This window comes from Leptonychotes weddellii, chromosome 7 (assembly GCF_054177405.1).
Source record: "Leptonychotes weddellii isolate Sample4059 chromosome 7, ASM5417740v2, whole genome shotgun sequence".
In the NCBI taxonomy this organism is placed as follows: Eukaryota; Metazoa; Chordata; class Mammalia; order Carnivora; family Phocidae; genus Leptonychotes; species Leptonychotes weddellii.
In genome coordinates, this window is record NC_138375.1 from 37,645,000 (window position 1) to 37,659,636 (window position 14,637).

At 47.5% G+C, this 14,637-nt stretch overlaps 1 protein-coding gene, 1 long non-coding RNA gene and 1 pseudogene across 8 annotated transcripts in view; 2 read left to right on the forward strand and 1 right to left on the reverse strand.

Annotated features, from left to right (window-relative positions):
* The window catches only part of SH3TC2 (SH3 domain and tetratricopeptide repeats 2), a 77,342-nt gene extending 72,784 nt beyond the window's left edge, over positions 1-4,558 (reverse strand). For all 7 annotated transcript variants that reach the window (XM_081826144.1, XM_081826145.1, XM_081826143.1 and 4 more), the window contains exon 1: positions 4,260-4,558. In XM_081826144.1, the coding sequence (XP_081682270.1) occupies positions 4,260-4,311 (52 nt within the window). In that variant the 5' untranslated portion in view covers positions 4,312-4,558. The remainder of the gene's footprint in view (positions 1-4,259) is intronic.
* A 185-nt stretch (positions 4,559-4,743) lies between these two features.
* On the forward strand, positions 4,744-8,576 carry LOC115944861 (uncharacterized). The gene is made up of 3 exons (XR_014146942.1): positions 4,744-5,002; positions 5,238-5,340; positions 6,203-8,576. It is a non-coding gene; the product is annotated as an uncharacterized LOC115944861 (long non-coding RNA).
* LOC115944862 (U6 spliceosomal RNA) lies at positions 7,299-7,398 on the forward strand (annotated as a pseudogene).
* Positions 8,577-14,637: the final 6,061 nt, after the last annotated feature.

Here is a 14,637-nt window from a genome sequence, read left to right on the forward strand (position 1 = left end):
CCCAGGGTGTTTTTTTGTTTTTTTAATGTTCTGGATACAAGTATCAGATATGTGGTTTTCATGTATTATCCCTGAGTCTGTGGCTTCTTTTTCACTTTCTTGGTAGATTTATATGGGGGGGGGGAGGGAGGGGAGCAAAATTACTGGCAAAGAGATCGGCAAGATAAGGGGGAATGAACTTTGCATACACAGAGACAGCAGAAGCCAGGCTGTACGTACCAGAGAGGTCAGTGATCACGGGGCTAAAATTGATAAATACGGTAGAGTCAGGATAGGGACGGCATTTCAAGGCAAGTAGAGGAATTTAGAAGAGATACAGCAAGCAGCAGGGAGCCATGAAGCATTCTCGAGCATGGGAATGGCCTAATAACAATGGAAATTCTACCTGGGGTGGCACAAGAAGGACAGGGGAGAAGAAAGACGAGAGGCAGGGAGGCCAGCCAAAAAGCCGTGTGGCAATCCAGGAGTATAAGTGTGAGACTGTGCGCTGTGATTTTGGCAAATGAGAAGTGAGGGAATATCGTGAATGACGTGGTATTTTAAAGTTAGAAGAGAGAAAGCATCTTGACATATTGAGTATGAGGGATAAAAATAAGGAAAAGGCAATAATTACAGAAAATGAATAGATAGAAGGGATTTAAGAGATCATTTCGTTCTACTCCTCATTTTACTGCGAAGAAACAAAGGAGTAGTGAGTCTACAAGGTCACATAGCACATTCGCGACAGAGTCAGAGGCCATCCAGATCCCTGGGGGCGGACCATGCTGCCACCACAACGTTAACCTGACCTCAGATCTCTGAAGTCTGCAGTCTCTAATCTGGAAACATCTCACTCTCAGCAACTTGTTGGACGTGAGCTCTCCTTGTTCCTACCTTCCACCCCAACTTTAAGAAGAAAACTTGAAGAAGTGTTTCCCTGCGTGCTTTTTTTCTCTACCTACATATTTTTTTCCTTCTTTGACCTGACGGTCACACCACCAGCAGGTTTTAAGATGTAAACCTACACTGTCTTTGTTAGGACAGATGTTAAATCATAGCCACGGCTCCATCTACCTACACGGATGTATCTCCAATCATCATGTGGAGGGAGAGGAAAAAAGCAAGTTGCATAACGCTACTCTTTTGTTTTAGTATCAAAATCTTCAGAAAAAAAATTCTTTGCAATGATTAGGAGCACAGGAACATGTAATAAAAGCACAAAATCACTGAATCCATGAAAGTGATTAACGCTGGGAAGGAAGGGAGGGAGGGAAATGAGACTGAGGAGAACTACCGGGGGACCCTCCTTGCACCTGCAATGTTTTGTTTTTCTTTAAGAAAATGAAATAAAGATATCCTGAAGCAGATGTGGTAGAATGTAGAAATGTGCTAGAGCTAGATGGTGGGTTTATTGTTCTGAAATTCTCTATTATCAGTAAGTTCAAAATGCCTCGCAAGCTTTCTAAAGTTCAAATATGAGGCATCATTCACTATTGCCAGCATTCTCCCTCAATTTCCTATTATTATACTCATGATTCACATTTACCAAAAATGTTGAAAGTTAAAAACACCAGTGATCAATATAGGCAAATGTTCTCTCTCACAGCCCCTGTTCAAGAGTGTCAGTCTGCCAAATTTCTTCAAGAACGTGTTGATGATAACGGGGCAGTGCTAGAAGTTTTTAGGTCAATGAACTTTGACATAACTTACTCTGCAATCCTCAGTGAGCAACTATAATTTATTAAACAGTGGCAAGAATCTCCAAGGGTCCAGGAAGACAGACATGAGGGCAATTGACCAGAACCAGCACCTCTCACCATGCGCAGTGGGGAGACTTAAGTGAGCAAATGAGAAATATTATGGAACAGATGCTCAGGCAGGGCCCATGTGTGAAAATGCAGGTCACCTGGGGTGGCCAGAGCCAACATTCATCATTGTGTGACACTGTGGCAAACCAGCTAGGCATCCGTCCAGGGCTCAGTGCTACCGAGAGCCTTCTCCTTTCCTGCCTCTCTTACCCCTGAGGACTGCTGGTCCTCCCTGTTGACTCCCCCTTAAACAGTTGTAATGGCAGAGGCAGCCAGAAACAGGAGGACAGTGGGGCCAGGAATTAGGGAGAAGGGTTATGGGAATAGTCTTTACTAGGGAACAATAAAACAACCCACAATTACTGAGGGATTATCAGAAGCCAGACCCTGTGCTAAATCCATGAGATGAATTATCTGATGTAATCCTCACCCAAAACTCCATGGGATAGAGAGTACCATTAGATCCAGTTTACAGACAGGAAAACTGAGGTTTGAAGAATATAAGAGGTTTGCCCAAAGTCACAGAACTATGGAGTCACTCCAGGATATGTCTCATACTTTGTTCCATTTCTCTAGGATAAATAGGGTTGCCTAACAAGGGATGTTTGTATCAACGGTCCTCAAACCTACAACACCCATATCATCCTCCCTAGGCAAAGGCGCTGACAAGCACAGAAAACAGTTTGGGGAAATGGCATGAAAAGCCCTGGTAGGGGAAATGGCAAGTTGATTCAGAGAAATAGTGGATTCAGGATGCCAACCACTTATCGATGCCCCAAATCAGGTGAAACAGTAAAATCACTGGATGATAATGTCATAAGAACTCTGAGGATGCTTTCTTCAGTGTTGCTTGGTTGGCTGGTTGGTTTGGAGCCACAGAACTCTTGTACATGAAATCTTGGGCTGAGGACAGGATGTCAGACAGAAGCAGAGCTGCTCCAGCTGTGGCTGGGGGGTCAGAAAGCAGGAGCAGAGCTCCCTAGGGCACCTCTGCTGGCCAAGCTTACAATCCCTCATCTTACAGATGAGCAAACAAAGGCCTAAAGAGAGAGCTTGATAAGCTAGGGTCATAGAAATATAATTAATATGGCTGACATTTCTTGTGCTTAATTAACTGTGTGCCGGGTCGTTTTAAGTGTGAAACTTAATCCCTACCACAACTCCATGAGCAATGCATAATTATATCACAAATCTACAGATGGAGGAACTGAAACAGAGAGGGTAAGTAAATTGTTCAAGTCAAGTCAAAGAACCAAGATCAAGCCAGACACTTTGGCCTCAAAGACCAGGTGATTCACCATGATGATGCCTGCCCAAGTGAGGGTAGACTGAGTTGGATCTAGAACGCAGGTCCCTGGCTGGTAGACCAGTGGTCCTTCATGTTCCCCACCCTCCATTCAGCATCTGCTCCTGTGGGGTACAATGGCAACATGATTTAGGGAAAGGGTCTGAAAAGTTTCTAAATCTTAGAATCTTAGAAATCTGGAGACACAAAATGTTTTCATAGCTAAAGGTTGTGCCAAGGACATCATTTGCAAATCCGTTTGCCTTCGTTAGGGGTTCTCCTGAGTTCGCCTTCCAAGGAAACACATGGAACTCCAGGAAGACATGGAATCCTAACAAGGGTTGGGAATGATTCCTTGGCATGGTGCTCTCCTATCTCCCAAGCATGTCCTCCCTGACTCTGCCACCTTCCCTCAAAGCTGTCACACATCCTGATAAATGCCCTGCTCCAGATGTCAGGGCCCCACCTCGGTCCTGCTCTGAAAAGAAGCAAGGAGCTTGCATTAGGGTGACTAACCACCCCGGTTGCCCGGGACTCTTCTGGTTTTAGCACTGACTGCATCCTGAGAAAGTCTTCAGGCCCAGACAAACCGGGATGGTGGGTCACCTGATGTCAAGTCTCAGATGACTTGACAATTTCTTGGGCAACAAGTCTCCATGGCCTCAAGTTGACATAAAAAAAGAAAAGAAAAGAAAAGAAAAATCACACTGTAATAGGTAGGAGGCAGGAAATTGCCTGTTTTTCTCTAGTGACAGCAATACTGATGAAAATAGGGTTGAGTGACGAAGGCCAAGTTTATGACCACCCGCAGGCCCCAGAGGCATTCACTGCCTGAGGTTCCTCCCTGACCTAGGGAATCCTGGGAAGAAAAGACGGAAGGGGTTAGTCACACCCTGCGAGTAGCAGCCAAGAGCAGCACTGGCTCCTCACAGAGTGAGCTCAAAGTCTCTCTCATCGGGAAAAGTAGAAGTTTCCCAGGGTCTACTCCCTTTTCACAAAGCCAGAATGACAAATACTGAATGAGGGAAGAGGAGAGGGGGCCAGAAAGCAGAGCCATCTCCCCGTCTTTGGAAAAGTAACTTTCCCAACCCAGCAGATCCCTGAGTCTTCACTGGACTCCAGGAGCAACTCCACTGGACCAACCACCTCAGCGACTCCACATGCCAAGGCCCCCCCAGGAAACTCACCTGGGCCCCAGGACAGACTCGGCTCCCCCGGAATGCAGAAGCAGCCACCCATGTGTGCATCATTCTCCCCAGGCCAAAGGCCCCTGGGAACACCAGCCAGAAAAGCACTGGGAGGGGACAGCCTCCCAACGGTGTCCCTCCTCCCGCCTCCTCCCTGGCACACTAGGGACTAAAACCCAGCTCAATGCACAATGCAGCCTTTGAGATCTGGCTGCCGCAGGAGGCCCAGGGAGGAGGGGAGGGGCAGCCCAGCCCTCAGGACCCAGAGTCCTTACACTGTCAGGCCTCTGACTGGGGAGCAGTGCTCCTCCCTGCCTCTCTGCAGATTGCTTCAGGCCTATCAGGCTCTGGCGCATTCCTCACATTCTAGGACTGAGATACACAGTTAGGTTCCTGTGGGGGAGGTCAGGGTGGGGGAGGAGGGCAGAGAGCATCCCAGGAATCAAAGCTGCTGTTCTTGTTTTCCCCTGACTGACTTGGCCCACACTGCCGTGCCTGCCAGTGAGAAAGCCATCCCCACCCAGCCTCTCTCTGCAAGCACCTCCCGCGGCTCTCTGGGTGAAGCTGGAGCTGTGGGCGCAGCATCTCGCCTGGGTCCCAGCAGCAACGGTGAGCCAAGTCCTCACTGGTGAGTGTGCAGGGCCCCAGCCCCTGCTCCTAAAGCTTTGGTCAGAAGGAATGTGGGAAATCGCCTGATGGAGCCCAGCACTTTACAGATGGGAGAGGATGGAGGACCAAGTCTGGTAAGGCTCCGAGTGTGCACAAAAACCTGGTCACCCCAGACCACACTCTTTTCCATTTTGGACAAGGAGCAGAGCCAGAGAATGCAGTGGACACAGTGCAGAAAACCTCCCGTGACATCTTCCACACGAGGCAGAGAAAATATGGTTGAATGTCCACAAGACTGGGCAGAGACATGACTGATCTAACAACCAAGCTCACGGATCACTAATTACGTATTATTTTCTTAACGCCTAGAGCAAAGTTCAGTGGTGAGTGGACCAAAGCGGGAGGCGGGGCGGCCGAGAGGAGGCAGAGTCCTAACCGCGGCCGTGCAGGCTACGTGCAGGCTGGACTGGAGGTCAGTCTCGCGTGCGTTTCAAGGAGGGAGGTGGCCTGGCCACATTTATAGTCTGGGAGGAGCACTGGGGTGACAGTATGAAGGATAGCCACGGGGCGGTCTCCCTGCAGTGGTCACGAGTGTCCACTGCACACAGCAGCTCAGCCTCAGGTGACAAGAGTCTGGCTTCAGTTTCCATGCTGACTCATCTTGACTCCCAGTCCCTGAATGTTGGCCACGGGAAGGCACTCACTATACATGACTTCCTTTAAATCCCGTAACAGCCCCATAATGGAGGCCCTATCAGCTCTATTCCATAAGTGAGGAAACTCGTGAAGAGGGGCGTATAACTTGTCCAAAGCCCCGCTATCTACAAACGTCAGATTCAGGACTAGAGCCAGGTCTAATTGACTCCGCAGCTCGGGAGCTTCACTTTTCTAATATACAAGCTCTTGCCGTGACCACAGTGAAAAACAATTCGATGATCTGATAGTGAACCCTCAAAGCTTGCTGATCACTATGGAAAGCCCAGGAGAGGAGGGCTAGGGCGGGGGCAGGGGGGGCCGGGGGACAGGGTCTCTCCAATTACATGGGGGATCACATAGGAGATCACAAGGGGGATGTTTCCTCTGTGCACATCTGTTTAAAGTATCCACTTCCCATAATGTCCCATGCCTTTTCCCTCACCAAAGCAGTGTTTTAGGATGTTTTCATGGACTTAAGATAAAAGAGCAAGAGTTTCTTTAGAAAGCAGTCACTCAAAATTTTGGGACATACATGAGAATCAGACAATGAAGAGAAACCATGGTTTAACGTGCACATGATGACAAATGCTCAGACTTATCATTTCTCCTTGACTAGCCTGCACACCATTCTTACACAGGTGCAGCAACAGAGATCCAAAATTGCAAATGACCAAGACCAACCAAAGGAAACCCATCTGTCCCAGATGACACCCTGAGGCAGTTGGCTGAGACACACATTTTGGCAAGTCCATTCTGGATAAAGTCATTGCTTCTCTTGAGATGCAAGAAACTAGTGCTATCTTGCATATGGGTAACTCAGATGAATTAGCCTGAACAAAGGGCTTTCCAGGCAGAGAGAGCAGCAGGTGCAAAGGCCCTGAGGCTGGACCAGGGGTGGCAAGTGGAAGGAAAAGCATGTGTGGTTGAGTCCATGAGGCAGGGCAGGGTATAGAGATGAGGTTGGAGAAAGCAGTTGGAGGCCAGATTGCATAGGATCTTGAAGGCCTCTAAGGACTTCAGCTTCTACTGTGAGTGGGATGGAAGACAATGGAGGATACTAAATAGAGGAGTCTCATGATGGACTTATGGCTTTAAAGAGTCACCCTGGTTGCTCCTTGAAAAATAGGCTGGAGGCGCCTGGGTGGCTCAGTTGGTTGAGTGGCCGACTCTCGATTTCAGCTCAGGTCATGATCTCAGGGTCCTGGGATCGAGCCCTGCATTGGGCTTCACACTCAGTGGGGAGTCTGCTGGAGATTCTCTCTCTCCCTCTCCTTCTGCCCCTTCCCCCTGCTCACTCGCACATGCTCTCTCTTTCTCTAAAATAAATAAATCCTATTAAAAAAAAAAGAAGAAGAAGAAGACAAAAGAAAAATAGGCTATAGCTGGGATTCCAGGTATGCTGCAATTGTAACATCCAGAAGAGAGATAATGATGGCCTGCGCCAGAGTGACAGCAATGGAGGTCTCAAGAGGGGCTTAGGTGTTAGACATACTTCTGAATGAAGAGTATATTAATCAAGGTTCTCCAGAGAAGCAGAATCAATAGGGTATAAATATATCTGTGGTACAAGGAGGGCACTGCCCCACCTAAGAACCCCCTGCTAGGCTTCAGGCAATGAGAACCATGGTGCCATGTTCCTCTGGTAAATAACCAGACATTCTGGTTTGTCATAGAAATCAGACATCAAGATTCTAACTTGAAGTTCCCAAACTTTTTAATGGTCACAAACTAGGCTCGCTTCAGCAGCACATATACTAAAACTGGAATGGTACAGAGATTAGCATGGTCTCTGTGCAAGGATGACATGCAAATTCGTGACGCATCCACCGTTTTGAGCATTGTATAGAACTGTTGAATCAGTATATCGTTCACTGGAAACTAACATATCACTGTATGATAATTATACTTCAATAAGAAAAATAATCAAAAAATGAATACTCACAGACTAATTCAGAAAATCTCCCAAAGCACTGTGTAGGCTAATACTTCAGAGCAGACAAAAATGCCTGTAGGCCAAATCCAGCCCAAAAGCAGCCAGTTGGACCCTTCAGATGTAAAATTGAATTTTTCTTCCTTGCGAAATTCACAATCTAGTTGGGATAATAAGATATGCACTGGGGAACTATAATTCAAGGGGAAAAATGCAAGACTATGTCATGGGTGGAATTCTGTCCCCTCCAAAAATGATATATTGAAGACTTAACCCCCAGTACCTCAGAATGTGACTCTATTTGAAAATAGGATTGTTGCAGATATAATTATTTAAGTTAGGTTCCTAGTGGAGTAGGGAGGGCCCCAATCCAATATGACTGGTGTCCTTATAAAAAGAACACCCTGTGCGGACAGACACACAAGCAAAAACCCCAGCAACAATGAGGGGAGTAGAGTTACAAATCCACAAGCCAAAGAGTGCCTGGGATTGCCAGCAAACCACCAGAAGTCAGGAAGAGGCAAGGGATGCTTCTCCCTGCAGGTTTTTCAGAGGAAGCAGAGCTATGCAGACACCTTGATTTGGGACTTCCAGCCCCCAGAACTATGAGACAATGTATTTCTGTTGTTTGGGCAGTTTATTAGGACAGCCCCAAGAAACTCCACAATGCTGTGTTTTTACCTCTTGGAGTTCTGTTTGGGCATTAGATTTGTGGTCAGAAGACCGAAGTTCAATTCCTGGCTCTGCCATTTCCAAGTTGGATGCTATTTGGCGTAGTCTCTCCTTTGCAAATAACAATGATGGTAATAGTCACATCGAGATCACAAAAAAAGTTCTACCTCACAAAATGATTGTCAGGATTTAAAAGGAGTTTATAGGGGTTGGTTTTTTACTTGTGCAATTCTTGCACATGCGCGCCCATGCGCACGCGCATGTGTGATCACTGTTATGCTAGTTTTTGGCATATTGTCCATGCGTCCGGACTCTGAAGAAGAAGAGACATCCTTAGTGAGTAGAATGTGCCTATCAGCCACAGAGACAAAAATCTCAGTTCCAATCAGAAAGCTTACAAGGAAATGCATCCAAGTAAAATCAGGTCTGCCTGTCCTCAGATAATCAGGAAGATACCTTTCACTACCTCAGACAAAGGCATCCAGCTCAGCCACCCTAGCTGCATTTCTCTCCTTAATTCTCGACTGGTCAATGTTTTTGATAGACATGAGTTTTGCAAACAGTTTACTTAAGAAAGAAAAATGAAACTTCATGCTCAACTGTTTTCATTGCTATGGTATTTGGCTTTTGTAATTTTGTAAATCGGTTTCAAGCAAAAGGAAATGTATGTCTCTTTTCTAGGTGTTTTCACTGATAAATTTCATTGGGTGGCCTTCAGAAAGTCAATCATTTCCTCTTTAGTGCTTTCCTTATGAAAAGTCACTTTGTGTCCCCATCCATTCAGGTCTTGTTCACGTGATGACCTTGTTCAAGTTCCTCTGGTAGTGGGGTCCCCAGATCTCCAACCAACTGCCCAACAGAGCTGTGTGTTCTGTACACAGCTCTGAGGCACTGTCCCCTCCTTCGTTTCACATATTGTTCTTCTGCTAATGGATCCCAAGCTTACATCAGCCTACAGGAGTCAGAAGATAGCTCACATTCTATCCACTTGGAGAGATTTATCAAGGTTCAGATGCCTAGATCTTACCCAGCCCCAGTGAAACAGAATCTCTGATTAGACCCATCCCATGTAATTCTGATGTGCATCCAGATTTCAGCAAATAATGCCCCAGGGGTTTCTTTTGCAGGGATGAGGGACAGGCCCAGGTGTAGATTTCAGGGGTCTAGATGTCCATCTAGTTCTCCTTTTCTTCTGATCTACGCCAAAGTTTTTTGTTGTTTTTTTTTTAAGATTTTATTTATTTATTTATTTATTTGTGTGAGAGAGAGAGAGAATGCACAAGCAGGGAGAGTGGCAGGCAGAGGGAGACACAGGCTGCCCGCTGAGCAAGGAGCCCAATGTGGGACTAGATCCCAGGACCCTAGGATCATGACCTGAGCCAAAGGCAGAGGCTTAACCAGCTGAGCCACCCAGGCGTCCCTGATCTATGCCAAAGTCAATTAAAAGCCTTAACCACAAGGGGGGACCACATGCAGGGACTCTGCCTCTCTCAATGAAAAGAATGTGAGGGGGCAACTGGGTGGCCCAGTCGGTTGGGTCATGGACTCTTGGTTTCAGCTCAAGTCGTGATCTCAGGGTCGTGGGATCAAGCCCCAAGTTGGGCTCCATGCTCAGCATGGAGTCTGCTTGAGATTCTCTCTCTCCCTCTCCCTCTGCCCCTCCCCACTGTGTTCTCTCTCGCTCTCTCAGATAAATAAGTAGATCTTTAAAAAACAGAAAAAAGAAAAGAATGTGAGAGGGTCCGTCTCATCCTCAAGGTTTAGCATCCACAGATAACAAAAAAATGACGTAATTATTTAAGAGTTCCCTGTTGATGAAATCCTCCATCTTACTATATCCTCACACCTATATTAGTAACATAGGAGTTGGACCTGCCATTTTGTAAGCAATGAAAGTGTTCTGTGAGAGTGATCACGTGACTTCTCCAAGGTCTTATGGCTAGTAATTGACAGAAATAGCTTTCTCAAACATTCCAGCCAGCACCAGCACATACAGTAGGCTTCACCACTTAAGAGAGCCAGGAGGATATAAACCAGACACATATACACAGGATCCCAACCCCCAAACCCTCCCTCAAGCAACACCTGTCTAGTAATAAAAATCAGAATTATCTTAACCTCCACAGAACCACATATGTATAGAGGTCAAGCAAACGAGTACAACAAGTTTATCATCCATGCACTTAATTTAAAAGGTTTCAACAATATGTGAACATCCTGGGAAAGTAGGAAAGGAAAACCATCTAAACACAATGGGCCAATGCTTCTCAAACTTTAATATGGATATTAATTATCTGGCATGATAGGCAGAATAATGCCGCCCAAAGATGTCCATATCCCCAGAGCCTGGGAATATGTTACCTTACCTGGCTAAAGGGATTTTGTTGATAGGATTAAGTGAAGGAATTTGAGAAAGGGACATTATTTGGATCATCTACATGTAACCACAAGGGAGGTGGGAAGGTCAGAGTCAGAAGAAGACACGACAAGGAGACTAGAAGCCAGCGGTCAGAATCAGAGAAAGTGATCTGAAGATGCTGTCTCAGTGCTGGTTTCAGATGGAAGATGGGGCCACAAGGCAAGGAATGGGGGAAGCCTCTAAAAGCTGGAAAAGGCGCAGAATGGATTCTCCTCTAGAACTTCCAAGAGGAACACGGCCCCGCCAACACCTTGATTTTAGCCCAGTGAGAACCACCTGGGACTTCTGACACCTGGAACTCCGAGATGATAAAGCTGTGTTGTTTGAAGCCACTAAGTCTGCATTTGTTGCAGCAGCCATAGGAAATGAGAGACCTGGGAACAGGTAAAATGCAGATCCTAATCCCAGGTCTCCTCAGGGGTGAGAAGTCCTAGTGGGAGCTTGCAGGTGGTTCCCATGCACTGGTGCTTAGACCACGCAGAGTCGAGGCCATCAGAACTCCCCCGCTGCTGCTCCTTCAGTGTCTGGAGGCTTCAGTGAGCATGCCCTGCAGACCCCTCAGTCCCTCACCTCTGACTGCCCCAGCGTCTGTCCCACTGCACACGGTGCGGACCTCGGGTCAGCCTTGTTTTCAGTATCACCTACTCTGAGAGGTACCTCCTTTTATTCTTATTTCTGCTCCCTGCTTATTTACTTGAGTGATTATAGTCCTAAGTCTGGGTGTTTATCATCTCCCCCCTCACGTTTCTGCTGCCCCGTTCCCACCATGCAACACAGTGCCTGACATAGAATAGGCACTCTTATGGGAAGAAAGGAAGGAAGGAAGGAAGGGAGGAAGGAAGGAAGGAACTAAAAAATTAAGGAAGCTCTTAGTTCTTTTTTCAAATAGATGCCTGACCAAATCTCTCACAACTTGTATTTGTACAACTGAATTTGTTTTAAGCTACCTAATCCAAAAGTTTATACTGACCCAAGAAGCTTAATTTTCTCAGACTGGCCTCTATGTTCCAAACAGATGAGATCAATCTGAACACTGATCTTTTCCATCCCTGTTCAAGATTCCTCCCCCAGTCTGAAAAGCCTGCTGCGGCAGGTCAGTTCCCAAGAAGCAGACTCTGAGAGGAACACTGGCAGGCAGGAAGCTTATGGGGTTGTGCTCACAGGATCCCTAGGGGTGGGGGCGGGGAAGACAGGACGGAATGGCCTGCAACACAGACTCAAGAGAGTCCTCAGCTCGTTCCCAAAGGGAGCCCAGGGGTCGGCGGGCCCTGCAGAGTCATCCTGGGCCAGGGACACCTGATAACCACCAGTCACTGGACAGGCTACAACCTTGTAATGGCCAGTCATTGAGGGCAGCTGCCCCGGAAGGGAGCACGGACTGGAGAGGGCACTCTTCTGTTCCAGGCAAGCCCCAGAGAGGGATCAGCTGAGAGCTGTCGACCTTGAAAGCTTCCAGCAGCTGGGGGAAGGAGTGGGCCAGTCATGATAGCTTGGGTTCCAGGCAGACTCCACAACATTCACCACGCATGCCCTCTGTTTCCTCAGGCACTGGGGGAAAAGAAACTATTAAATCAAGCGAAGCCCAGAATAGAGCTTTGTGTCATACCAATGTGAACTAGAGAGGAATAGACTAAAGACGCAGCAAGAAGCACACTGATGTAGAAGAGTCCAGAAGGAGGAGAACTGGGATGGCCTGGAGGGTGGGCACAGAGCCTGTCTTGGAGACAGGGATCCTCTGAGATGGGCCATGTGAAGGCGTTGAGAGTATGGAGGAATGAGGTGTGCGTTTTGAACAGCTCATGGCTGAAGGCCACAATGTAACCAGGGAGGAGGAGAACAAGGGCGTCCATGGGGTTAGCATAATAAGAAGCTGATCCGAAAGGAATGGACGGGTCGCTGGTCCCAGTGAAGGACAGGGGGTGCTGGCCATTAAAAGTTTGCAGGGGCCCAGCCGTGGGGGTTTATGTCTCTCCTCCAGGAGCCTCAAAATGGAGCAGGGACAGCATACAGCAGTTCAGAGTTGGCAAAGCAGGGGTGTCAGGGGGCACTAGGGTGTGAGAATCTGGGGGGCTGGTGAGATTGTGACTGAAACGGGCCACCTCGGAGTCAGGCTCGATGAGGAGGCCCAGGGGGGATGGACATATAGGTGATCAGACAAACCATGTCACAAGATCCTAAGGAGACCGTCCAGCAGCTTGGGGAGATTTCAGGGAGTGGGTGAGCTGAAAGTTGGGGGCTGCCGAGGGGAATTTCAGAGACCACGTCTGTAGTGGTGGAGGGTGAAGAGGAGCCCGTGCAGAGCGTGGTGGGGAGTACTGTCCTGCAGGAAGGCCAGGTACTCTGTTTAAAACGGTGTCATCACAGCGACGGTCACATATGTAAGCAAAAGTTCAGGCTGCATGTTGAATAAAAAGGCATGTCCACTTTCAAACCACCTGGCTCCTAACCAAAGCCCACTCCCCTCCCTGAAGGCAACCACAGGCAATCTGCAGTATCCTTCTGAACTCGGGCTCTGCATCCTAGACACACGCCTATGTGATCCCATTTCTGTAAGGAAGATTGTATGTACATAGATTCTATATCCATGGTTTATATATATAATATATTTATTCCTCTAGAGGATCATATTATATATATTATCGTATATATGCCTCACTCTTGGCCCTGGACTTAGCCCACATTGTGAGAATGATGATTCTGACTTGGCCTGTTTCACTTGACTTGTGGCTGGAGCCTCAAGTTAAAAGACGGGAACTCTTGTGGGAAAGAGAGGCTTCACGAGGGCAGCCCCGGCAACAGCCATGGGTAAAGCTGGCCCAGAAAGGGCTCCTCTTTCCCCTGGAGGAAGTCAGAACAAGTGAGTCCTGATGGGTTAGCCACTGGATGGCTGACATTTTCCTGTTTCTGGGTGAGACTCGTTAGTCTCACTTCCTGGAATCTAAACAAAGTTCAAAACAAACTTCTAAACAAAGGGATCCTCTGCTTCCCCAGATCTTGATTCCATTCCCTGAGAGGAGTGAGCCAAGATACTCCTCCTCTGACCACTTTCCCAGCAGAGCCCCGTGCCTTCCTCCTGTACCTTCCTGGTGGCCAATTGTTGTGATCATCCTCGTGGGGGTAGTTTTTATTTCTATTAACCCCTTTCTTCACATCCTCATAATGATGCAGAGAGACTGTTTTTCCAATAGAAATTATTCAGGTCTTTTAGAGGGTCCAGCGTTTGATGGTCTCTCCTAAAAGCCTAATCCACCAGTATCCAGCTGAGCAAGGTGAAAAAGAGTCTAGACCGAGGTGAGGGGCCCCACATTCAAGCCAGATGCTGCATCTGCCTCAGCGTGAGGCTGAGAGGTTGAGTGGCAGGTTCCAGGGTAGGGTTCATCAGCCATCAGATGGGAAGGGAACTCCTGACTTAAGGTCTTTACAAAGTGGCTGCGAAGAGAAAAGTAGAAAGATCCCTGAAAGCATTTTGTTAATTCGAAGCGCTGGGAAGCACTGCGTGTGTTTCTTTAAACTGAGTGCACACAACTGGGGGAAATATTTGGTCAAAGAGAGGGAAATTCATCTCAGCCTGGAATAAAGGGAAAGAATTCAAGACCAGGTCGCCTTCCTCTATGAAGTTATGCTGCTTTGAAAGCCCTTTCATTCAGATCCTCACAAGCCTGTGAAAGGAAGGGGCAGGGTGAAATGCTTATTGCATTTGCAAGAGAAGGGATGGGGACTGAGAAGGAGGCCGGCTCTCCTCCGCCAGGTCCCTACCTCAGTACTTCTCTGCAAGGAGATGGAAACCGGAGACACAGACCGGCTTCATTTAGCATCATTATAATTGGCCCAGAGGAAGGACCACACCCTGCAATCCCCATGGCAACAGAGCTCCCTGCACATTCCCAGGCAGGGAAAGGCTGACAGGAACAAACTGTGGGAAGGTCCGGCAGGCCTGCATGAGAAGAGAGATGATGGGCTTGTCACATGGGTAGGCGTAAGTGAATAATGATAATGCTAGTTAACTACACGGACAGCTTCATATGGATGCACCACACTAGTATTTTAATGGA